The sequence below is a fragment of the Rutidosis leptorrhynchoides genome, chromosome 2 (genome assembly GCF_046630445.1).
Source record: "Rutidosis leptorrhynchoides isolate AG116_Rl617_1_P2 chromosome 2, CSIRO_AGI_Rlap_v1, whole genome shotgun sequence".
Taxonomy (NCBI): domain Eukaryota; kingdom Viridiplantae; phylum Streptophyta; class Magnoliopsida; order Asterales; family Asteraceae; genus Rutidosis; species Rutidosis leptorrhynchoides.
The window spans coordinates 483,777,643-483,805,089 of NC_092334.1; the positions used below are offsets into that span (position 1 = coordinate 483,777,643).

At 36.0% G+C, this 27,447-nt stretch overlaps 1 protein-coding gene across 1 annotated transcript; it reads left to right on the forward strand.

Annotated features, from left to right (window-relative positions):
* Positions 1-7,951: 7,951 nt before the first annotated feature.
* On the forward strand, positions 7,952-25,345 carry LOC139892646 (protein NUCLEAR FUSION DEFECTIVE 4-like). Its single transcript, XM_071875753.1, has 3 exons — positions 7,952-8,299; positions 23,325-24,199; positions 24,643-25,345. Exons 1-3 carry the CDS (start codon positions 7,976-7,978, stop codon positions 25,106-25,108), a joined length of 1,665 nt encoding a protein of 554 aa, XP_071731854.1. The 5' UTR covers positions 7,952-7,975; the 3' UTR covers positions 25,109-25,345.
* Positions 25,346-27,447: the final 2,102 nt, after the last annotated feature.

Consider the following 27,447-nt stretch of genomic DNA (forward strand, 5'->3'; position numbering starts at 1 on the left):
ACAGAACTTAGAGGGTTACGAACCCAAGGATTTGATATTACCACGTACGAAAGACGATTCACAGAATTGTGCCTATTGTGTCCGGGAGCATTCGAAGATGAGGAAGAGAAGATCGACGCGTTTGTGAAAGGATTACCGGAAAGAATCCAAGAAGATATAAGTTCACACGAGCCCGCCTCCATACAACAGGCATGTAGAATGGCTCACAAACTAGTGAACCAGATTGAAGAAAGAATTAAAGAACAGACTGCTGAAGAGGCCAATGTGAAGCAAGTCAAAAGAAAGTGTGAGGAAAACGGTGATAAGAATCACCAATACAACAACAACAGCAATTACAACAATAATCGCAACAATTATCCCAACAATCGCAACATCAATCGCAACTACAACAAACGGCCCAACAACAACAACAACAACAACAACAACTACAACAATCATCCCAACAACAATAATAACCGCAACAACAACAACAACAATCAGAAGCAGCTATGCCAAAGGTGTGAAAAGTATCACTCGGGGTTCTGCACCAAATTTTGCAACAAGTGTAAAAGAAATGGTCATAGCGCGGCGAAGTGTGAGGTCTACGGACCAGGGGTTAATAGAACGAAAGGAACAAATAGTGTCGGAACGAGTAATGGCGGAGCAAGTAGTGTCGGAGCAAGTTATGCCAATGTAGTTTGTTATAAATGTGGAAAACCGGGCCACATTATTAGAAATTGCCCGAACCAGGAGAACACGAATGGACAAGGCCGCGGAAGAGTTTTCAATATTAATGCGGCAAAGGCACAAGAAGACCCGGAGCTTGTTACGGGTACGTTTCTTATTGACAATAAATCTGCTTACGTTTTATTTGATTCGGGTGCGGATAGAAGCTATATGAGTAGAGATTTTTGTGCTAAATTAAGCTGTCCATTGACGCCTTTGGATAGTAAATTTTTACTCGAATTAGCAAATGGTAAATTAATTTCAGCAGATAATATATGTCGGAATCGAGAAATTAAACTGGTTAGCGAAACATTTAAGATTGATTTGATACCAGTAGAGTTAGGGAGTTTTGATGTGATAATCGGTATGGACTGGTTGAAAGAAGTGAAAGCAGAGATCGTTTGTTACAAAAATGCAATTCGCATTATACGAGAAAAAGGAAAACCCTTAATGGTCTACGGAGAAAAGGGCAACACGAAGCTACATCTTATTAGTAATTTGAAGGCACAAAAACTAATAAGAAAAGGTTGCTATGCTGTTCTAGCACACGTCGAGAAAGTACAAACTGAAGAAAAGAGCATCAATGATGTTCCCGTCGCAAAAGAATTTCCCGATGTATTTCCGAAAGAATTACCGGGATTACCCCCACATCGATCCGTTGAATTTCAAATAGATCTTGTACCAGGAGCTGCACCAATAGCTCGTGCTCCTTACAGACTCGCACCCAGCGAGATGAAAGAACTGCAAAGCCAATTACAAGAACTTTTAGAGCATGGTTTCATTCGACCAAGCACATCACCGTGGGGAGCTCCTGTTTTGTTTGTCAAGAAGAAAGATGGTACATTCAGGTTGTGTATCGACTACCGAGAGTTGAACAAACTTACCATCAAGAACCGCTACCCACTACCGAGAATTGACGACTTATTTGATCAACTACAAGGCTCGTCTGTTTATTCAAAGATTGACTTACGTTCCGGGTATCATCAAATGCGGGTGAAAGAAGATGATATTCCAAAGACTGCTTTCAGAACACGTTACGGTCATTACGAGTTATGGTCATGCCATTTGGTTTAACTAATGCACCAGCTGTGTTCATGGACCTTATGAACCGAGTGTGTGGACCATACCTTGACAAGTTTGTCATTGTTTTCATTGATGACATACTTATTTACTTAAAGAATGACCAAGAACACGGAGAACATTTGAGAAAGGTGTTAGAAGTATTGAGGAAGGAAGAATTGTACGCTAAATTTTCAAAGTGTGCATTTTAGTTGGAAGAAGTTCAATTCCTCGGTCACATAGTGAACAAAAAAGGTATTAAGGTGGATTCGGCAAAGATAGAAACGGTTGAAAAGTGGGAAACCCCGAAAACTCCGAAACACATACGCCAGTTTTTAGGACTAGCTGGTTACTACAGAAGGTTCATCCAAGACTTTTCCAGAATAGCAAAACCCTTTACTGCATTAACGCATAAAGGGAAGAAATTTGAATGGAATGATGAACAAGAGAAAGCGTTTCAGTTATTGAAGAAAAAGCTAACTACGGCACCTATATTGTCATTGCCGGAAGGGAATGATGATTTTGTGATTTATTGTGACGCATCAAAGCAAGGTCTCGGTTGTGTATTAATGCAACGAACGAAGGTGATTGCTTATGCGTCTAGACAATTGAAGATTCACGAGCAAAATTATACGACGCATGATTTGGAATTAGGCGCGGTTGTTTTTGCATTAAAGACTTGGAGGCACTACTTATATGGGGTCAAAAGTATTATATATACCGACCACAAAAGTCTTCAACACATATTTAATCAGAAACAACTGAATATGAGGCAGCGTAGGTGGATTGAATTGTTGAATGATTACGACTTTGAGATTCGTTACCACCCGGGGAAGGCAAATGTGGTAGCCGATGCCTTGAGCAGGAAGGACAGAGAACCCATTCGAGTAAAATCTATGAATATAATGATTCATAATAACCTTACTACTCAAATAAAGGAGGCGCAACAAGGAGTTTTAAAAGAAGGAAATTTAAAGGATGAAATACCCAAAAGATCGGAGCAGCATCTTAATATTCGAGAAGACGGAACCCGGTATAGGGCTGAAAGGATTTGGGTACCAAAATTTGGAGATATGAGAGAAATGGTACTTAGAGAAGCTCATAAAACTAGATACTCAATACATCCTGGAACGGGGAAGATGTACAAGGATCTCAAGAAACATTTTTGGTGGCCGAGTATGAAATCCGATGTTGCTAAATACGTAGGAGAATGTTTGACGTGTTCTAAGGTCAAAGCTGAGCATCAGAAACCATCAGGTCTACTTCAACAACCCGAAATCCCAGAATGGAAATGGAAAAACATTACCATGGATTTCATCACTAAATTGCCAAGGACTGCAAGTGGTTTTGATACTATTTGGGTAATAGTTGATCGTCTCACCAAATCAGCACACTTCCTGCCAATAAGAGAAGATGACAAGATGAAGAAGTTAGCACGACTGTATTTGAAGGAAGTCGTCTCCAGACATGGAATACCAATCTCTATTATCTCTGATAGGGATGGCAGATTTATTTCAAGATTCTGGCAGACATTACAGCAAGCATTAGGAACTCGTCTAGACATGAGTACTGCCTATCATCTACAAACTGATGGGCAGAGCAAAAGGACGATACAAACGCTTGAAGACATGCTACGAGCATGTGTTATTAATTTCGGAAACAGTTGGGATCGACATCTACCGTTAGCAGAATTTTCCTACAACAACAGCTACCATTCAAGCATTGAGATGGCGCCGTTTGAAGCACTTTATGGTAGAAAGTGCAGGTCTCCGATTTGTTGGAGTGAAGTGGGGGATAGACAGATTATGGGTCCGGAGATTATACAAGAAACTACCGAGAAGATCATCCAAATTCAACAACGGTTGAAAACCGCCCAAAGTCGACAAAAGAGCTACGCTGACATTAAAAGAAAAGATATAGAATTTGAAATTGGAGAGATGGTCATGCTTAAAGTTGCACCTTGGAAAGGCATTGTTCGATTTGGTAAACGAGGGAAATTAAATCCAAGGTATATTGGACCATTCAAGATTATTGATCGTGTCGGACCAGTAGCTTACCGACTTGAGTTACCTCAACAACTCGCGGCTGTACATAACACTTTCCACGTCTCGAATTTGAAGAAATGTTTTGCTAAAGAAGATCTCACTATTCCGTTAGATGAAATCCAAATCAACGAAAAACTCCAATTCATCGAAGAACCCGTCGAAATAATGGATCGTAAGGTTAAAAGACTTAAGCAAAACAAGATACCAATTGTTAAGGTTCGATGGAATGCTCGTAGAGGACCCGAGTTCACCTGGGAGTGTGAAGATCAGATGAAGAAGAAATACCCGCATCTATTTCCAGAAGATTCGTCAACACCTTCAACAGCTTAAAATTTCGGGACGAAATTTATTTAACGGGTAGGTACTGTAGTGACCCGAACTTTTCCATGTTTATATATATTAATTGAGATTGATATTTACATGATTAAATGTTTCCAACATGTTAAGCAATCAAACTTGTTAAGACTTGATTAATTGAAATATGTTTCATATAGACAATTGACCACCCAAGTTGACCGGCGATTCACGAACGTTAAAACTTGTAAAAACTACATGACGATATATATATGGATATACATATGGTTAACATGAGATTATGATAAGTAAGTATCTCCATAAGTATATTAACAATGAGTTATATACATATAAACAAGACTACTAACTTAAGGATTTCGAAACGAGACATATATGTAACGATTATCGTTGTAACGACATTTAAATGTATATATATCATATTAAGATATATTAATATATCATAATATCATGATAATATAATAATTTAACATCTCATTAGATATAATAAACAATGGGTTAACAACATTAATTGAGATCGTTAACTTAAAGGTTTCAAAACAACACTTACATGTAACGACTAACGATGACTTAACGACTCAGTTAAAATGTATATACATGTAGTGTATTTAGATGTATTAAAATACTTTTGGAAGACTTCAAGACATATATCAAAACAATCATACTTAACGAAAATGGTTACAGTTACTTTCCCATTCTTTTCTTTCATCAAGAATTCTAGTCGTATTCTTACCCGTATTATACACAGCTTCAAAACGTACTTACTATGGGTATATACCAATAGGAACTAGCATGGGATTCCACTCTTGATTATGTCATGTATGACTAATCAATTTTAACTTCTACCATGAGCTAGTCAACTAACTAGAACTCCTTTTAACCCCACTCACCACTCACCAATTATCACTCATCATTCACTCCATTTCACTTCCAATTCTCTTTCTAATTCTCTCTCAACACACATACACTATTATGAACGTATTTTTCCAGTAGTTAATCATCATCTTCATCAAAAATCACTTCAAGAATCAAGCTATAATCATCATAGGAAGAACACTTCAAGAACACTTCAAAAATCCCTTCAAGTTTACTAATTTACTTCCAAGCTTTCTAATCCATTCCAAGTAATCATCTAAGATCAAGAAATCTTTGTTATATACAGTAGGTTATCTTTCTTATTCAAGGTAATATTCATATTCAAACTTTGATTCAATTTCTATAACTATAAACTATCTTAATTCGAGTAAAAATCTTACTTGAACTTGTTTTTGTGTCATGATCCTACTTCAAGAACTTTCAAGCCATCCAAGATCCTTTGAAGCTAGATCATTTCTTGTCACTTCCAGTATGTTTACCTACTAAACTTGAGGTAGTAATGATGTTCATAACATCATTCGATTCATATATATAAAACTATCTTATTCGAAGGTTTAAACTCGTAATCACTAGAACATAGTTTAGTTAATTCTAAACTTGTTCGCAAACAAAAGTTAATCCTTCTAACTTGACTTTTAAAATCAACTAAACACATGTTCTATATCTATATGATATACTAACTTAATGATTTAAAACCTGGAAACACGAAAAACACCGTAAAACCGGATTTACGCCGTCGTAGTAACACCGCAGGCTGTTTTGGGTTAGTTAATTAAAAACTATGATAAACTTTGATTTAAAAGTTGTTATTCTGATAAAATGATTTTTATTATGAACATGAAACTATATCAAAAAATTATGGTTAAACTCAAAGTGGAAGTATGTTTTCTAAAATGATCATCTAGACGTCGTTCTTTCGACTGAAATGACTACCTTTACAAAAATGACTTGTAACTTATTTTTCTGACTATAAACCTATACTTTTCTGTTTAGATTCATAAAATAGAGTTCAATATGAAACCATAGCAATTTGATTCACTCAAAACGGATTTAAAATGAAGAAGTTATGGGTAAAACAAGATTGGATAATTTTTCTCATTTTAGCTACGTGAAAATTGGTAACAAATCTATTCCAACCATAACTTAATCAACTTGTATCGCATATTATGTAATCTTGAGATACCATAGACACGTATACAATGTTTCGACCTATCATGTCGACACATCTATATATATTTCGGAACAACCATAGACACTCTATATGTGAATGTTGGAGTTAGCTATACAGGGTTGAGGTTGATTCCAAAATATATATAGTTTGAGTTGTGATCAATACTGAGATACGTATACACTGGGTCGTGGATTGATTCAAGATAATATTTATCGATTTATTTCTGTACATCTAACTGTGGACAACTAGTTGTAGGTTACTAACGAGGACAGCTGACTTAATAAACTTAAAACATCAAAATATATTAAAAGTGTTGTAAATATATTTTGAACATACTTTGATATATATGTATATATTGTTATAGGTTCGTGAATCAACTAGTGGCCAAGTCTTACTTCCTGAAGAAGTAAAAATCTGTGAAAGTGAGTTATAGTCCCACTTTTAAAATCTAATATTTTTGGGATGCGAATACATGCAGGTTTTATAAATGATTTACAAATTAGACACAAGTACGTGAAACTACATTCTATGGTTGAATTATCGAAATCGAATATGCCCCTTTTTATTAAGTCTGGTAATCTAAGAATTAGGGAACAGACACCCTAATTGACGCGAATCCTAAAGATAGATCTATTGGGCCTAACAAACCCCATCCAAAGTACCGGATGCTTTAGTACTTCGAAATTTATATCATATCCGAAGGGTGTCCCGGAATGATGGGGATATTCTTATATATGCATCTTGTTAATGTCGGTTACCAGGTGTTCACCATATGAATGATTTTTATCTCTATGTATGGGATGTGTATTGAAATATGAAATCTTGTGGTCTATTGTTACGATTTGATATATATAGGTTAAACCTATAACTCACCAACATTTTTGTTGACGTTTTAAGCATGTTTATTCTCAGGTGATTATTAAGAGCTTCCGCTGTCGCATACTTAAATAAGGACGAGATTTGGAGTCCATGTTTGTATGATATTGTGTAAAAACTGCATTCAAGAAACTTATTTTGTTGTAACATATTTGTATTGTAAACCATTATGTAATGGTCGTGTGTAAACAGGATATTTTAGATTATCATTATTTGATAATCTACGTAAAGCTTTTTAAACCTTTATTGATGAAATAAAGGTTATGGTTTGTTTTAAAATGAATGCAGTCTTTGAAAAACGTCTCATATAGAGGTCAAAACCTCGCAACGAAATCAATTAATATGGAACGTTTTTAATCAATAAGAACGGGACATTTCAATCAAGACGATCAATACGAAAATAAAAGAAAAGATCTCTACTTCTATGTAATGTGAGTCCTTAAGATATTAGTAACCTCAATTAATATTATTATGACTTTTTTTTTTTTTTGTTTCTTAAAGCTTAGTTTGATATTTTCTATTTTAAGACGTTGTTTAAAGGTTATGAATAAATGTGATAATCTCTACACTACTAAAATTTTCATACATCATCAAAAATATATTATAATATTGTACTGTAAGTGTAAGGAAAAATTTTATTGGTGCAGAATCACTTAGATGTAACTAAAACATACTCTCGGTCATTATTATATTATATATTTTAATTTAATTTAGGAACTTTAAATAATAAAGAAAACTAAACGTAAACTTAAAGTCACCTTACATAAGTACATATTTGAAAACGTGTTTCTCTACATCCCCAAATAGTCCTCGACTTTTGAGTTAATGGTAAGAATAAACAAAAATAAAATAAAATAATAAGCTTAAAAACCGGGACTTTTTGTCCAAAAGGCAAAAGCACAAACCTTAAAAAATTTCAATAACATATGCGATGCCGGAGTTAAAAGCAGGAAGCCGGCCACCGTGGGTGGGTCTAGCATCCGCCGTGTGGATCACTATTGCTTCCGGCAACGCATACTCATTCCCACTTTACTCACATGCTTTGAAATCAGTATTAAATTTATCTCAACAACAACTTACAATTCTTGGTGTTGCTAATGATTTTGGGGAAAATGTTGGTATACTTCCAGGCATTGCATCAAATAAATACCCACCCTGGGTTGTTCTTTCAATCGGTGTTCTTGCTTCTTTTTTTGGTTATGGTGTCATTTGGCTTGCTGTTAGTGAAACTATTCACAATATGCCTTACTGGGTTGTAAGTATTAAAACCTCTTTTTGTTCAATTTTTTTTTTTTTTTATCAGTAAATTGAATTTTGTACCTACCAATTTTGATCTTATTATCAGGGTGTATTATTTTTTAGCTTAAAAATGTTTTATTTATGTATCTTGATTCCGTTTCCTATTAGAATTTGAATGGTAGTTATAGTTATACTTTTATTTTTTTATATTTTTTTTTTCCGGAAAATTGAAGCTTTTACCTACCCAATTAGATTTTATCATCTGGGTATGACTCTTGAGCTTAAAAATGTTATCTTGCTTATCTTGATTTTGTATCTTGTTGGAATTGTTCTGACATATACTTTATTTTTTTTTTTACAGTTCTAATCAAAAAGTTGAAATATTTACCTACCCTGCTACGCAATTAGATATTTTCATTAGGATATACGTAATTTTTAGAGCTTTATAATGTCATCTTTTTGTATCTTGGTTATGTTTTTAATTAGAAATTTGTTGTGACGGTCTTATCAGAAAATGGATTTTTCACCAACCCATTTAAATTTTAGCAGTAGGGTAGTATTCTTGAGCTTAATGTTATCTATATATATCATGATTTTCTTTCCAGTTTATATTATCTTTTCTATCAAAAAATCCAATTTTTATTTTTTACTTACCTATTTGGTTTTATCATTTAAGGTATGATCTTGAAGTTGTTAACCTTATGTAAACGTAATTATTTCTCCAACTCTAAACACTTCTTTTTCAAAATTTTAAATATTCTACCGACCCATATAGATTTTATCAGAAGGGAATGATTCTTGAGGTTAAAGATGTTGGGGAATATTCATTTGAATTCATAAATTAAGTTGAGATCAAAGGGATCAATGAGAGCGTGACATGTGGCGCGAAATCACATGTGATTGAAAAAAAATTCCAAAAAAAAATTTTTTTTTAGGAAAAAATTTATTTTTTTTAAAAAAAATTTTCGAAAATTTTTTTTTTCTCAAATTTTTTTCTACAATCACATGTGATTTACCTGCACAATCACATGTGATTGAATTGTACAATCACATGTGATTGGATTTGACATGCATAATCACATGTGATTGGATTTGACATGCATAATCACATGTGATTGACATGCAGAATCACATGTGATTGTAAAAAAAATTTCAAAAAAAAAATTCCGAAAATTTTTTTTTCGTAACTTTTTTTTTTTTTTCCAATCACATGTGATTTTCGCGCCACATGTCGCGCTCTCATTGATCCCTTGGATTTCAAGCAAATTAATGAATGCAATTAAATTCTTAACCGAGTGAAGAAGATGTTCTACACTTTGAATCTTGTGGTTAAGATCTTTAGTTAATTTAAGTGCTTAATGAGCTTGGCTGTGCAAAAGTCAAGTACAGAATATCAAGAAGCTTTAGAGAATACTGCATCACTTGACCCACCAGGAGTTGGATTCGTTAAAACCTCATCTGTTACAAAAGTTTCGGAGCAAAACACAACGATAATTAAACAGAATAACACAATTCTGTATTTTCTTGCTAATCAAGCCAGAAGTCTTGAGGGTCTGCAAGATAAATTATCCAAACTCGAAGAGATCGTTCAAAGCAACAAAGGCAAGTCACCTGAAGGACTTGAAGATTCAATTGCAAACTTATCTAGCCGATTAGATAAGTTTACGATCGGAGAAAAGACTTTACCCCCAAAGAAAGAAAAAGGTCAAATTTATTTCTACAAAGATCCGAAGAAAATATTTGACGAAGAATTTTCTAAGAAGAAATGAATCGCTTACCAACAAGACCAGTTGTGACAGAAACAGTCACAAACAACGCACCACCTACACAGGAAGATCAGATACGAGATTATAGGCTTAACAGACGTAGAGCTTATAATTGGGGAAGAAGGATGCAACGAAGACCCTACAGAAGAACTCTGGAAACACAATTAAATCCAGAACGACAGCTGGAGATATCACAACAAAGACGAGCAGGAATCGTACCTGCAGAAGTGTTGTATGGCAGTACCGGACAACCAACCACACATAGAGTTTATGAACATTACTCAGAAAGAAGAATAAGGTGTGCTGATGGAGATCAAGTTGAACTTGGTCTTTGCAATGAACAAAGTTATCAGGCCTTACGACAAGCAGGAATTCAACATATACACCTTGGTGTTTTCATGATAAGAATCCACACACTCCATAGAAGAAGTGCAGGAACAATGGCACTTATGGTATTACGAGATACCAGATGGAGTAATGAAGTCAGTATAATTGGAACCATGGAGGTAGATTTATCAGCTGGCACTCAGCTAGTATACATGGTACCTGGAATGATGTTAAGTCTGGAAGATTTCCATAATCACATCCAAGTGGTTATCCAGACACATGGTTATGAAGATTGGCAGGCAGGTGAAAGCAATCTTATAATTACCATGAATCTGATCGGAAGAATGACTAACACCAGTTACGCCGGTTTCGAATATAATGTTCAAAATGTTGTCGAACATTTAGCTACAAATGGTATTACAGCAATACCCGGTGAAAGAAGATCTATCACAGATCTTGAAGGAAGAAGATGGACGATAAAACCATCAGCATCAACATCTGTACGAGTACCTACAAGGGTGGAAGTAAATTCTAGGTTGGATAGATCAATCAGCTTAAGATTTGATAACCATAGAAGTCGACCACAGCCCCATCGTTACTCAGTAGATCAAAATGATAAAGAAATCCTTGATGAAGATGAAGAGGAGATCATTAATCTTTGTATTCAAAATGAAAGAAACCACAAACCATTTGATCCTTTTTGTAGCTGTGAAGATTGTATGGAGGAAGCACAAAGAGTTAATGATGAACCATTAAACCCAAAGAAAAGAGGAAATAAACCCAAAAGGAATAAAAGGAAACAGTGGGAAAAATGGTCAACATTGGGTGAAAATTCTGGAAAATGGGACTATTATGTTAATTATAGCCCTCCACCGGAAACAACACCAATTGAAGAAATAGTTGCTATGGGGTGGGATGATGAAGAACCAAGCAACAATAATTTCCAAAAGGAAGGAAGAGTGATAGTAAAAGAGGAAGATAATGAAGAAGTAGAAAAATATGAAAAGGAATTCATGGAAATGGTGGAGAATCTTAATTACTTGGGAATACCTTGCAATGCAGACAAGGAGAAATTTTGGATCAATCCTAATGACCAAGATCAAGGCAATAATACTGAAGAAAATTATTATAGCCCAGAAAATCAAGAAAGGATCCAACAAAGTAATAAAGATTATGAGGAATTCCAAGCTCAAGAAGAACAGAAGCAAGCAGAAATGGAACAAATGAAGTTATATATGCAAAGAGATGTCGGTGAATTCAGAACTGAAGAACTTGGATCCCCAAGTAATCCATATCATCCGAAAGACTTTTGGGATACACCCTTCAAATTCCCAAAAGAATCAGAAGAAGACAATGAAGATACTGAAGAAAATATAACAGAATTCTCAAGGGCATATGAACAGGGGAGAGAAATACCTGAAAATCCACCAGGTAATCATCAAGGAATATATATGGCCAAAGAAGATGAAGATCATGGGCTAGAATACCCAAGATTGAAGAAGGTTCAAGAAGCATTTGAAGCTGCATATCCTTTTGGTTCAACATCAGAAGTATCAGGGACATATGATCCACCACAAGATCATACACAAGGAATGGCTACATACCCACCAGCAGGAGGAAACTATAGATCGGTGTCATACCCAAGTCAAAGTAGTGGTAGAAGAACGTTCATGGGAAATTATGGTGATTATCATAATTCTCAGTGGACTTTACCATCAGCACAAGCAGAAAATGGTGCCATGCTTGTGTTGCCACCAGATCCAGGATTATGGGCAGATGTTATCTCAAGATGGGAATCAATAACCATCAATAACATCAACAATAGAACATGGAGTGATGCAAAAGAGGTTCTTCTATATGTAGAAAACCTACTTGGAGAGAATGAGAAGTTAATGTGGCAACAATGGCGTACTGCATTTCCAGATGCTTATCAAGCATTAGAATCAATGTACATGGATGCACAAAACATTACTTCTCAGGTCCGACAAATTATGATACTTGAAGATCCATACCGTGGATCAACAGAAGCACAAGAACGAGCATACAGAGATTTGGAAAGAATAACCTGTAATGATACAAAGGATCTCTGGAGTTTCTTACAAGAATTCCGAATCCTAGCCGCAAAATCAGGAAGAATGTATTTCCCGGAGACAACAAACAAGTTATTCACCAAACTACCACAATCTTTATCAAGAAAGATTGAAGGTGCTTTTAAAGAAAAGTATCCCGGCGTTTCAGCAGCAGTCTTACCAGCAATATACTTCATATACACATATGTTACAGATATGTGCACGGAAGCTGCTCTGCAAAAGGAATTAAGAGATTTATCGGTATGTTCCACGATTCATATACCAGGATTTTACAAATCCAAAAAGAAATTTGGGCTAAGAAAATCAAGAACATACAAAGGAAAACCTCACAAAACACATGTTAGGGTTTTCAAAAATAAATACAAAGGTGACAGCAGCCGAATTTCCAAATGTAAATGCTACATTTGTGGAAAAGAAGGACATTTTGCTAGAGAATGCAAAAGCTCTACAGGAAACATAGCCAGAAAATCAGTCATGGAAAATTTGGATATAAAGGAAGACTGGGATGTTGTATCTGCAGATCAAAGTGATAATGATACAGTTTACAGTGTATCAGAAAATGAAGCAGGATCAACATTTCAAAATATTGGGGCTATGGTAGAAGATGACCCGTTGGAAGAATATTGTTTTATGATGTATCCAACACCGGATAATCAATCACAAAAGAGTTCATGGAGGCCAAACAAAGACTTACCTCCAGAAAGTCAAGTATGTGAGCACACATGGCAAGAAAATGAAATAACTAACCTAACATTATGTTATTTCTGCTACATACATACAACTGCCACGTCAAGATTGCATTGCCCAAAATGCGAAATTACAGCCTGTGGTCTATGTGCATCGAATTATCTGGGAAAGAAAATCCAGATAAAAAGACCATTTGAAGCAACTGCAACTACATCATCATCCTTACAAGCAAGTGAATTTGTAAAGATTTTAGAAGAAAAGGATAAAAAATGGCAAGAAGTAGTTCAGCAATTGGCAGAAGAAAAGTTAGAGCGAAGTTTGATGGAGGAAAGGATGAAGACAACCCTGGCACAAGAAAGAGAACAATTCCATAAGGATATGGAATATATCAAAAGGGTTCATAAAGAAGAAAAGTTGGGCTTCGAATATGAAATGAAATTGTTATCTGAAGAATTGGACAATGCAAGATGGAAGCATAAACACGAAGTCAATATGCTTCAGTCCAATATGGAAAAGGAACGAGATAAGTACGAAGAACAAATTAATCATCTGAGGCAAGAAATGAATAATTTGGTAAATCCAGGATATTCACAAGAAGAGTACCCACCATTACCAAACCAACAGATAAACGTTCTTTTAGAACAAGAGGTGATTAAATCATCAGTTACAACGGATGAAGTAAAAATGAAGAGAGTAATCAACCAGCTATACAATGTTGAACTGGAATTTGATATTCCAGGAATTAAATTGTTTACTCTAAAGGCAATTATTGACACAGGAGCAACATCATGTTGTGTCAATAAGTCAAAAATCACAATGGAAGCCCTTGAACCATTAGGAAAATCAGTTTCCTTTAGTGGTTTAAATGGAAGTGAATGGGCAACTCACAGAGTTAGAGCTGGAAATTTCTTGATAGCAGGAAATAAATTTAGAATTCCTCTAATTTATGCTTTGAACATGAAGTCAAATGATGGGATTGATATGCTCATTGGAGCAAATTTCCTACTATCAATGAATGGTGGAATTCGAATTGAAGGCGATGAAATAACTTTCTATAAGAAAGTTACGAAGATTAAAACTTTACCAACAACGGAAATCGAAATACCTGCAATCCGAGAATTAGCTATGAATGAAGAAGAATATATTCAACTTCAAGAATATATCTTCTTTTCTCAGGAGGATGAAAGGAGACTACATTCCGATTTCCAACCGATCCTTGAGAATCTGAAGAATCAAGGTTATATTGGTAATGATCCTTTGAAACACTGGAAGAAAAATGGGGAATTATGCAAACTTGATATCATAAATCCTGATATCACAATTCAAGACAAGCAGATCAAACACGTCACTCCAGCCATGGAAGAAACTTTCAAAAGGCACATTAATGCTTTACTTGAAATTGGGGTCATACAACCTTCAAAATCTAGACATCGTACAATGGCTATGATAGTTAATTCTGGAGTCACAATTGATCCAGTCACCGGAAAGGAGGTACGAGGAAAGGAAAGGATGGTTTTCAATTACAAGACTTTGAATGATAATACCTATAAAGATCAATATTCGTTACCTGGAATTAATACTCTGATCCAAAGAATAGGTAATGCCAAGGTTTATTCAAAGTTTGATTTGAAATCTGGTTTTCATCAAGTAGCCATGGAGGAAGGTTCAATACCATGGACTGCATTTATAACCCCAACAGGGTTATATGAATGGCTGGTCATGCCATTCGGATTAAAGAATGCGCCTGCGGTATTTCAAAGAAAGATGGATAAATGTTTTAGAGGATACGAACATTTCACAGCAGTATATATTGATGATATACTGGTTTTCTCAAAAGACTTGAAAGAACATAAAAGGCATTTGCAGAAAGTTTTGGATATATGTAAGACCAATGGACTGGTATTATCTCCCACAAAGATGAAGATGGCGGTCAAAGAAATTGATTTTCTTGGAGTCACGATTGGAGAAAGTAGTTTGAAACTACAACCTCACATAATCACCAAAATCTGTGACTTTGATGAAGAAAAACTCAAAACAAAAAGTGGTTTAAGATCATTCTTAGGAATACTTAATTATGGCAGAAAATTCATTCCAAAATTAAGTATATTACTAGGACCACTTTATGAGAAGACAACGCCGCATGGTGATAAAAGATTAAAGCCTTCAGACTTCAAAATAATAAATGAAATCAAGAAAAAGGTGAAAAGTCTACCGGATCTGAAGATACCTCCAGAAGATGCTTACATCGTTATTGAGACAGACGGATGTGCAGAAGGTTGGGGAGCTGTTTGCAAATGGAAGAAAGCCAAGAATGATTCAAAATCAACAGAGTTAGTTTGCGCTTACAATAGCGGCAAATTCAAGAATGTTCAATCAACAATTGATGCGGAAATCAATGCCTGTGTTGAAGCCCTGGAAAAATTCAAAATATACTATCTTGACAAGAAGGAGGTCACATTAAGATCAGACTGCCAGGCTATCATCAGCTTTTACAACAAAACAAACTCAAACAAATCATCAAGAGTTCGATGGATGAGATTTGCTGATGCAATAACTGGGACAGGCGTTAAAATTAATATTGAACATATTGATGGCAAAAACAACATTTTGGCAGATTCTCTGTCACGTATAATTAACTTTTGTTTTGCAGAATGTATTCCAGAAGAGATATCCAACAAGGAAGAGAAGAGAGCTCTTATGCACATAATCCTAGGAGAAACTTTACACCAATTGGAACAACAAGAACCAAGTTTACAGAACGGGAAGCAGAACTACGAAGAAGTCATTCAGCTTTCCAAGAAATGCCAAGAATATATGCAGGCATACCACTCCACAGACCAGCAGATAAAGCAGATCAGTATAGAGAATTCATCATCAAAAGCGATCAATCACCGATTACCGTGGAACTCGCAGGAGCACTTGAATGGGCTGCCAAAGATATTGAGGCCCAAGCAATTCACGAATCAATTGAAGCCACCAGACGACTACAAATCATTATGGATACAAGGGCCCAAATATGTTGGTCCAGAACAGCCAGAGACAACTATTGGGGTGACCATTGGCCCAATGTTAGAACACAAACCCAAAGGATCAAAGAAATACTCATTGAACTCGAGAAACTTGGACAAGAGGTGTCCAAAAGTCCAGTTTGAATAATCCAGTCCGGGCCCAAGCCCAACTTCTAGATCATCTAGAAGGAATGACGTAAGGGCTTACGTTTTGCTAGACGTTCGAATCTTCATAATGGATAGTGGGACCATCCCATCATCTTTTGTTTATACAAGTGTGCGGTTTAAGAATTAAAGAAACAAAGTGGTGGATCCAGTGTGCCGAAAGTATCCACTTAGTCAAATAAATAATTGTTTCTTTGTAAGTGCGCCTAGTGCGCTATTATGTATGTTTTATCGTTTTCCTTGTAAGTTGGCTATAAAAAGCCTCATTTGAGTCAGTATTCATCATCGAATACACACTCAACACTCACTACTCTCATTGTAATATTTCAGATAATATTAAGGTTTGCTTTACTATTCTGCTTTCTTGTTTAAGATTAGAAACTTGTTCTTAACAAGATAAAGATTCGAACGTCTAGCAAAACGTAAGCCCTTACGTCATTCCTTCTAGATGATCTAGAAGTTGGGCTTGGGCCCGGACTGGATTATTCAAACTGGACTTTTGGACACCTCTTGTCCAAGTTTCTCGAGTTCAATGAGTATTTCTTTGATCCTTTGGGTTTGTGTTCTAACATTGGGCCAATGGTCACCCCAATAGTTGTCTCTGGCTGTTCTGGACCAACATATTTGGGCCCTTGTATCCATAATGATTTGTAGTCGTCTGGTGGCTTCAATTGATTCGTGAATTGCTTGGGCCTCAATATCTTTGGCAGCCCATTCAAGTGCTCCTGCGAGTTCCACGGTAATCGGTGATTGATCGCTTTTGATGATGAATTCTCTATACTGATCTGCTTTATCTGCTGGTCTGTGGAGTGGTATGCCTGCATATATTCTTGGCATTTCTTGGAAAGCTGAATGACTTCTTCGTAGTTCTGCTTCCCGTTCTGTAAACTTGGTTCTTGTTGTTCCAATTGGTGTAAAGTTTCTCCTAGGATTATGTGCATAAGAGCTCTCTTCTCTTCTTTGTTGGATATCTCTTCTGGAATACATTCTGCAAAACAAAAGTTAATTATACGTGACAGAGAATCTGCCAAAATGTTGTTTTTGCCATCAATATGTTCAATATTAATTTTAACGCCTGTCCCAGTTATTGCATCAGCAAATCTCATCCATCGAACTCTTGATGATTTGTTTGAGTTTGTTTTGTTGTAAAAGCTGATGATAGCCTGGCAGTCTGATCTTAATGTGACCTCCTTCTTGTCGAGATAGTATATTTTGAATTTTTCCAGGGCTTCAACACAGGCATTGATTTCCGCATCAATTGTTGATTGAACATTCTTGAATTTGCCGCTATTGTAAGCGCAAACTAACTCTGTTGATTTTGAATCATTCTTGGCTTTCTTCCATTTGCAAACAGCTCCCCAACCTTCTGCACATCCGTCTGTCTCAATAACGATGTAAGCATCTTCTGGAGGTATCTTCAGATCCGGTAGACTTTTCACCTTTTTCTTGATTTCATTTATTATTTTGAAGTCTGAAGGCTTTAATCTTTTATCACCATGCGGCGTTGTCTTCTCATAAAGTGGTCCTAGTAATATACTTAATTTTGGAATGAATTTTCTGCCATAATTAAGTATTCCTAAGAATGATCTTAAACCACTTTTTGTTTTGAGTTTTTCTTCATCAAAGTCACAGATTTTGGTGATTATGTGAGGTTGTAGTTTCAAACTACTTTCTCCAATCGTGACTCCAAGAAAATCAATTTCTTTGACCGCCATCTTCATCTTTGTGGGAGATAATACCAGTCCATTGGTCTTACATATATCCAAAACTTTCTGCAAATGCCTTTTATGTTCTTTCAAGTCTTTTGAGAAAACCAGTATATCATCAATATATACTGCTGTGAAATGTTCGTATCCTCTAAAACATTTATCCATCTTTCTTTGAAATACCGCAGGCGCATTCTTTAATCCGAATGGCATGACCAGCCATTCATATAACCCTGTTGGGGTTATAAATGCAGTCCATGGTATTGAACCTTCCTCCATGGCTACTTGATGAAAACCAGATTTCAAATCAAACTTTGAATAAACCTTGGCATTACCTATTCTTTGGATCAGAGTATTAATTCCAGGTAACGAATATTGATCTTTATAGGTATTATCATTCAAAGTCTTGTAATTGAAAACCATCCTTTCCTTTCCTCGTACCTCCTTTCCGGTGACTGGATCAATTGTGACTCCAGAATTAACTATCATAGCCATTGTACGATGTCTAGATTTTGAAGGTTGTATGACCCCAATTTCAAGTAAAGCATTAATGTGCCTTTTGAAAGTTTCTTCCATGGCTGGAGTGACGTGTTTGATCTGCTTGTCTTGAATTGTGATATCAGGATTTATGATATCAAGTTTGCATAATTCCCCATTTTTCTTCCAGTGTTTCAAAGGATCATTACCAATATAACCTTGATTCTTCAGATTCTCAAGGATCGGTTGGAAATCGGAATGTAGTCTCCTTTCATCCTCCTGAGAAAAGAAGATATATTCTTGAAGTTGAATATATTCTTCTTCATTCATAGCTAATTCTCGGATTGCAGGTATTTCGATTTTCGTTGTTGGTAAAGTTTTAATCTTCGTAACTTTCTTATAGAAAGTTATTTCATCGCCTTCAATTCGAATTCCACCATTCATTGATCGTAGGAAATTTGCTCCAATGAGCATATCAATCCCATCATTTGACTTCATGTTCAAAGCATAAATTAGAGGAATTCTAAATTTATTTCCTGCTATCAAGAAATTTCCAGCTCTAACTCTGTGAGTTGCCCATTCACTTCCATTTAAACCACTAAAGGAAACTGATTTTCCTAATGGTTCAAGGGCTTCCATTGTGATTTTTGACTTATTGACACAACATGATGTTGCTCCTGTGTCAATAATTGCCTTTAGAGTAAACAATTTAATTCCTGGAATATCAAATTCCAGTTCAACATTGTATAGCTGGTTGATTACTCTCTTCCTTTTTACTTCATCCGTTGTAACTGATGATTTAATCACCTCTTGTTCTAAAAGAACGTTTATCTGTTCGCATTTTGGGCAACGCAATCTTGACGTGGCAGTTGTATGTATGTAGCAGAAATAACATAATGTTAGGTTAGTTATTTCATTTTCTTGCCATGTGTGCTCACATACTTGACTTTCTGGAGGTAAGTCTTTGTTTGGCCTCCATGAACTCTTTTGTGATTGATTATCCGGTGTTGGATACATCATAAAACAATATTCTTCCAACGGGTCATCTTCTACCATAGCCCCAATATTTTGAAATGTTGATCCTGCTTCATTTTCTGATACACTGTAAACTGTATCATTATCACTTTGATCTGCAGATACAACATCCCAGTCTTCCTTTATATCCAAATTTTCCATGACTGATTTTCTGGCTATGTTTCCTGTAGAGCTTTTGCATTCTCTAGCAAAATGTCCTTCTTTTCCACAAATGTAGCATTTACATTTGGAAATTCGGCTGCTGTCACCTTTGTATTTATTTTTGAAAACCCTAACATGTGTTTTGTGAGGTTTTCCTTTGTATGTTCTTGATTTTCTTAGCCCAAATTTCTTTTTGGATTTGTAAAATCCTGGTATATGAATCGTGGAACATACCGATAAATCTCTTAATTCCTTTTGCAGAGCAGCTTCCGTGCACATATCTGTAACATATGTGTATATGAAGTATATTGCTGGTAAGACTGCTGCTGAAACGCCGGGATACTTTTCTTTAAAAGCACCTTCAATCTTTCTTGATAAAGATTGTGGTAGTTTGGTGAATAACTTGTTTGTTGTCTCCGGGAAATACATTCTTCCTGATTTTGCGGCTAGGATTCGGAATTCTTGTAAGAAACTCCAGAGATCCTTTGTATCATTACAGGTTATTCTTTCCAAATCTCTGTATGCTCGTTCTTGTGCTTCTGTTGATCCACGGTATGGATCTTCAAGTATCATAATTTGTCGGACCTGAGAAGTAATGTTTTGTGCATCCATGTACATTGATTCTAATGCTTGATAAGCATCTGGAAATGCAGTACGCCATTGTTGCCACATTAACTTCTCATTCTCTCCAAGTAGGTTTTCTACATATAGAAGAACCTCTTTTGCATCACTCCATGTTCTATTGTTGATGTTATTGATGGTTATTGATTCCCATCTTGAGATAACATCTGCCCATAATCCTGGATCTGGTGGCAACACAAGCATGGCACCATTTTCTGCTTGTGCTGATGGTAAAGTCCACTGAGAATTATGATAATCACCATAATTTCCCATGAACGTTCTTCTACCACTACTTTGACTTGGGTATGACACCGATCTATAGTTTCCTCCTGCTGGTGGGTATGTAGCCATTCCTTGTGTATGATCTTGTGGTGGATCATATGTCCCTGATACTTCTGATGTTGAACCAAAAGGATATGCAGCTTCAAATGCTTCTTGAACCTTCTTCAATCTTGGGTATTCTAGCCCATGATCTTCATCTTCTTTGGCCATATATATTCCTTGATGATTACCTGGTGGATTTTCAGGTATTTCTCTCCCCTGTTCATATGCCCTTGAGAATTCTGTTATATTTTCTTCAGTATCTTCATTGTCTTCTTCTGATTCTTTTGGGAATTTGAAGGGTGTATCCCAAAAGTCTTTCGGATGATATGGATTACTTGGGGATCCAAGTTCTTCAGTTCTGAATTCACCGACATCTCTTTGCATATATAACTTCATTTGTTCCATTTCTGCTTGCTTCTGTTCTTCTTGAGCTTGGAATTCCTCATAATCTTTATTACTTTGTTGGATCCTTTCTTGATTTTCTGGGCTATAATAATTTTCTTCAGTATTATTGCCTTGATCTTGGTCATTAGGATTGATCCAAAATTTCTCCTTGTCTGCATTGCAAGGTATTCCCAAGTAATTAAGATTCTCCACCATTTCCATGAATTCCTTTTCATATTTTTCTACTTCTTCATTATCTTCCTCTTTTACTATCACTCTTCCTTCCTTTTGGAAATTATTGTTGCTTGGTTCTTCATCATCCCACCCCATAGCAACTATTTCTTCAATTGGTGTTGTTTCCGGTGGAGGGCTATAATTAACATAATAGTCCCATTTTCCAGAATTTTCACCCAATGTTGACCATTTTTCCCACTGTTTCCTTTTATTCCTTTTGGGTTTATTTCCTCTTTTCTTTGGGTTTAATGGTTCATCATTAACTCTTTGTGCTTCCTCCATACAATCTTCACAGCTACAAAAAGGATCAAATGGTTTGTGGTTTCTTTCATTTTGAATACAAAGATTAATGATCTCCTCTTCATCTTCATCAAGGATTTCTTTATCATTTTGATCTACTGAGTAACGATGGGGCTGTGGTCGACTTCTATGGTTATCAAATCTTAAGCTGATTGATCTATCCAACCTAGAATTTACTTCCACCCTTGTAGGTACTCGTACAGATGTTGATGCTGATGGTTTTATCGTCCATCTTCTTCCTTCAAGATCTGTGATAGATCTTCTTTCACCGGGTATTGCTGTAATACCATTTGTAGCTAAATGTTCGACAACATTTTGAACATTATATTCGAAACCGGCGTAACTGGTGTTAGTCATTCTTCCGATCAGATTCATGGTAATTATAAGATTGCTTTCACCTGCCTGCCAATCTTCATAACCATGTGTCTGGATAACCACTTGGATGTGATTATGGAAATCTTCCAGACTTAACATCATTCCAGGTACCATGTATACTAGCTGAGTGCCAGCTGATAAATCTACCTCCATGGTTCCAATTATACTGACTTCATTACTCCATCTGGTATCTCGTAATACCATAAGTGCCATTGTTCCTGCACTTCTTCTATGGAGTGTGTGGATTCTTATCATGAAAACACCAAGGTGTATATGTTGAATTCCTGCTTGTCGTAAGGCCTGATAACTTTGTTCATTGCAAAGACCAAGTTCAACTTGATCTCCATCAGCACACCTTATTCTTCTTTCTGAGTAATGTTCATAAACTCTATGTGTGGTTGGTTGTCCGGTACTGCCATACAACACTTCTGCAGGTACGATTCCTGCTCGTCTTTGTTGTGATATCTCCAGCTGTCGTTCTGGATTTAATTGTGTTTCCAGAGTTCTTCTGTAGGGTCTTCGTTGCATCCTTCTTCCCCAATTATAAGCTCTACGTCTGTTAAGCCTATAATCTGGTATCAGAGCTTGAAACAAGTTTTTAAGCTCATGGCAGGCTAAATCACTAAATCCCGGTGTTCAAAGAAAGGCAGGTAATATCTATTTCATACTAATTAAATACTATAAGAGCATATCTAAATGATTGTTTACAACATATCATTATATGTTAAGAATCAATGACCCTTTTACAAACCCAATAATTTTGATTGGCCAAAAGACCATCAGTAGAGTAAGTCCCAAGGGTGGCATCCAAATTGGGTTGAGGTTTAGTAAATCAGACGTTTGGGTAAAATAAAAGGTTGTAAATATAGCACATAAAAGTTTTTGATTCTTAATATACTATAATATGTTTTAAATGTCTGCTAGATATGAACAAGCAGTAAACTCTAAAGATGTTATATCTATGCTTCTTTATTTTATAACTCCTTTTTTTTTTATTCCAAGGTAGAACATTCGTCTTAATAACTATTTATAGGTTTAGTTTATTCAAGTTTATCAGGACTTGGGTAATTGCCTTTCCATATATTTTACCGTATGGCGACTCATATATATAGAATAGCTTAAATGCTTTGCCTTTGAGTATGATTCATATACGTTAATGCTTTGTTCTCCGTATATATCAGAATAACCAATTCTATAGGCGTATGTTATCAAGTACTGGGAATCATGTAGTCACCCTCATTTTAGTGTCTTTATTCATCTTAAATTTTCTATTGATCATAATATTTATAGGATTAATATAATCAACTATCAGGAATCGGGTAGTTTTCTGACTTTCTCTCTGTATTTTTTTGGTGTATTTATTATAACTTTAATGATGTTAAATCTTTTGTTTTCTTTCAGTTATGGATTGCGCTTGTTGTTGCGACCAACAGCAGTGCATGGTTAGGTACAGCAGTCGTTGTAACCAACATGCGTAATTTCCCTATCAGCCGAGGTACCGTCGCCGGTATTCTAAAAGGTTACGTTGGACTCAGTGCTGCAGTCTTCACCGAAATTTATACAATGGTGCTTAAAGGATCTTCATCTTCTTTATTACTATTCTTTACACTCGGTATCCCTATTATATGTTTGGCTTTAATGTATTACGTTCGTCCATGTACTCCTGCTTCTGAACCCGACCCGTCAGATGACGCACATTTTCTGTTCACTCAATTAGCGAGCCTCGTTCTTGCAGTCTTTCTTTTAACAACCACGATATTGAAAGACGTTATGACTATAAGCAATGCATTATCGTACACGTTTGTTGCGATCATGGTGGTTCTTTTATTGGCACCTCTTGCAATTCCCATTAAGATGACGTTATTTCCTTCGAGCAAGAAGCTAAATCGGGAAGCTAGTTCTTCAGACAATTTGACCATAACGGATCCGCTGATGCCACAGTCGGTTTCCGACACGAATCTTAATGACGGTGAAGATATGTCAGAGGTGGATGTGTTACTTGCGTTTGGAGAAGGGGCTATCAAACTTAAGAAGAAAAGAAGACCAAGAAGAGGTGAGGATTTTACGTTTCGTGAAGCAGTTGTGAAGGCCGATTTCTGGCTTTTGTGGTTTGTATATTTTCTTGGTGTTGGATCAGGTGTCACCGTTCTCAACAATCTGGCCCAGATTGGTGTTTCGCTCGGATTTAATGATACGACTACTTTGTTGAGTCTATTTAGTTTCTGCAATTTTCTCGGTCGGCTCGGAGGAGGTGTCGTTTCAGAGTATTTCGTAAGGTATATCTTCTTCTTGGGAGTCGGGATCGCAAGATGGGTCATTCGGGTTAGATTCGCTGGTCATTTTTTAGTATTGGTAAAAACGGGTTGGTTAGGGTTGCCTTAGGTCTAAAAAGTGTAGGTTTGGTAGGGACACTCCGACCCTATGTTTTCTATGACCAGACCCACCCCGAAAGAGTCAGATGCCGGAAAATAAACTGCACCGAGTTCCAACACATGTGACAGGAGCAACCTCCATATGGTAGGTCCCAGCTTCAAATGCATCGGGTAACACTAAGTTATTGCTACATTGGTGGGTCGGGTTGACTTGCAACCTACTTTAATCCTATTTGAGTCAAAACACAACCTAAATCGGCTCGTGCATATGTAAATGAGTTGAAATGGTCTTTGCTTGCTTTTAAAGGGTCAGCCATTATATAATTTGATCTGAATGTTTTTTTCAGGTTAAACACGATTCCGCGCACATTTTTGACAACAATAACTCAAATAATTATGGTGATGACATATCTTTTGTATGCGTCAGCTCTAAACGGGACGCTCTACATCGCAACAGCGTTGCTTGGAATCTGTTACGGTGTCCAGTTTGGTGTTATGATTCCAACATGCTCTGAGCTTTTCGGGTTGAAGAATTTCGGTTTAATTTTAAGCTTTATGGGACTAGGGAACCCGATTGGGGCGCTATTATTGTCTGGTATGCTTGCTGGTTACGTTTATGACACAGAGGAAGCTAAGCAAGGTGGGTCCACCTGCACAGGTCCAGACTGTTTCAGACTCACGTTTTTCGTTCTTGCTGGTGTGTGTTGTGTGAGTTCACTGTTGAGTGTAGTATTAACCATCAGGATTCGACCCGTTTATCAAATGCTTTATGCTGGTGGTTCATTTCGTTTGCCTCAAAGTACGGGTCACTGAAAATGAAATTGGATCGAGATCATTGTTTATGTTTGCTCATGAGTATTATGAAAGATGCAGGGTAACTTAAACTTTAGTTTAATGTATGTGATACACTGATACTGATACTGAAATATAATTAACCAACTCTCTTCATTTGGTATTGTTGACATATAGCATGAAGAATGAGCCTTATATTAATGCAATGGTAATGGTATTAAGTTTGTACTAGCTGGTTTTATTGTGCCATGTGCATCAGGGATTGTAATTTTTTATTATTTTTTTTAATATGTTTCACTGGTTCAAAATGACTTTTTAACATGGTATGAATATAAATTCCAATTTTAAATATAATTCCAAAGTCTTCATTCTCTATCTTGAAGACAAATATTCCAATTAGCATTTGATACCAAACTGATAAGTATGTCCACTATCTCCCACTTTGGTCCATTGGAATTGTTACCAAACATTCAAAAACATGGGTCGACTTGACTCATATGTAGATGTTCACAAATCCATTGAATTGTTAAATCCATTGAATTGTGTTCAAGGTGGGCCACCCCTTGTTTACCAAACATAGATAGGTTCACAATGAGCATGATGAGTAGAGACGGTATTTTTGGTGTTCAAGTTCGAACTTCATTTGGAATTTTGAGGGTGAAAAGGTGAAATAATTAATGTTTAGGTTTAGTGTTTATGATGTATGTTGGAGTCACAAAGTTACCCAATTTGGGATGTGTATATGTGATGTGTTTAGCATGTAAGTGAGCATAAGTATGGAGTATAAATATTTATGCATCACATCTTAGTCACATAAGTCTTTCATTGTCATACACAAACATTATTTGTTTTATTCCCAAACTCTCTCAACACATTGTTGAGAGATTTGAGCTAAACCGTGATCATTCATATAATTATGAATGAGTCCAAGAGAGCCGTGGATTCAATCTAAGATTGAATGCACTTGCTATATCGTTGAACGAATTTCAGATTTATAACACAAGTTTATTCATACTCAGATTCTGAGTTGTTCATATTCATTTATCTTCATATTCATATTCACATTCATCTTCAACCTTCAAACTCACTGTACATGATCGAATCAAGCATTGAACATTGAATTGAAGCTTATACTAGGAATTTCAATTGGTATCAGAGCTAAAGAGTCGAATCTCACATAGTCTAGCTTCAATAATTCATGTTTAGTTCATATTCATATTTAACTGCTACTGCACAGTGTTCATCTTCATCATTCATGAGCTCAAAAACTAAATTTCTCAAATAATGATGATTACAACCAACTGATTACTGAAATATGATCCTTACACAAAACCTAAGCTTCATTCATCATCAGAACGAATCGACAACAACAGATTTTGAGTGATTGATCTCGAATTCGTCTTTTAACCAAAACGTGACTGATTTGTGTTCCGGATTGATCTGAAATGATATAACAAAAACTAAAAGTGTAGAAGTGTTCTAAATCATGACAAGATTCTCTCTTCAAAATTACAGATCATAACTTAAAGAATCGAGTTCGAATTCGAAAGGTCAAGGTTCGTTTACTTCCGGTCAACGATTTGATTAGATCGATTATGTTGCCCAATTTGAAATGTGCATGTGTGATGTGTTTAGCATGAGTGATGTGTTTAGCATGTAAGTGAGCATTAGTATGGAGTATAAATACTTATGCATCACATCTTAGTCACATAGGTCATTCATTGTCATACACACACATTAGGTGTTTTATCCCAAACTCGCTCAACACATTGTTGAGAGACTTGAGCTAAACCGTGATCATTCATACAATTATGAATGAGTCCAGGAGAGCCGTGGATTCAATCTGTGATTGTATTCACGTGCTATATCCTTGTATGAATCTCGGATTTATAACACAAGTTTATTCATATTCAGATTCTGAGTTGTTCATATTCATATATCTTCATATTCACATTCATCTTCAACCTTCAAACTCACTATACATGATCGAATAAAGCATTGAACATTGAATTGAAGCTTATACTAGGAATTTCACTGTATTTTTTAGAACAACAAACTCACGTACCCTATATAAGTTTACACGAATAATGTTCCTAAATAGGACTCGAAATCATGACCTCAAAGTCAGAGGGACTCTTCGATACCGTTAAACCAAATGCCCTTGGGTTGTTCGTTATTGTATTTGGAGCAATAAGAAAAAAGAATGGAAAATAAATAAATAATATGTATTGGAACCTTAAAAACCCGAAGTTCTGACTTGGAACCTCGGGAACGTCAGAGCGGAGTGGTGGAACGTCGAGGTTCTCAACGTTCTCAAGCAAAAACGCTGACGTTTCCCTCTCATTCTTGATGGCTCTCAT

Coding starts and splice junctions, on each gene's coding strand:
- LOC139892646 (XM_071875753.1), top strand. CDS start 7,976: ATGCCGGAGTTAAAAGCAGGAAGCCGGCCACCGTGGGTGGGTCTAGCA. Junction 8,300..23,324: donor ACAATATGCCTTACTGGGTT/GTAAGTATTAAA, acceptor GTTTTCTTTCAG/TTATGGATTGCGCTTGTTGT. Junction 24,200..24,642: donor GTTTCAGAGTATTTCGTAAG/GTATATCTTCTT, acceptor TGTTTTTTTCAG/GTTAAACACGATTCCGCGCA.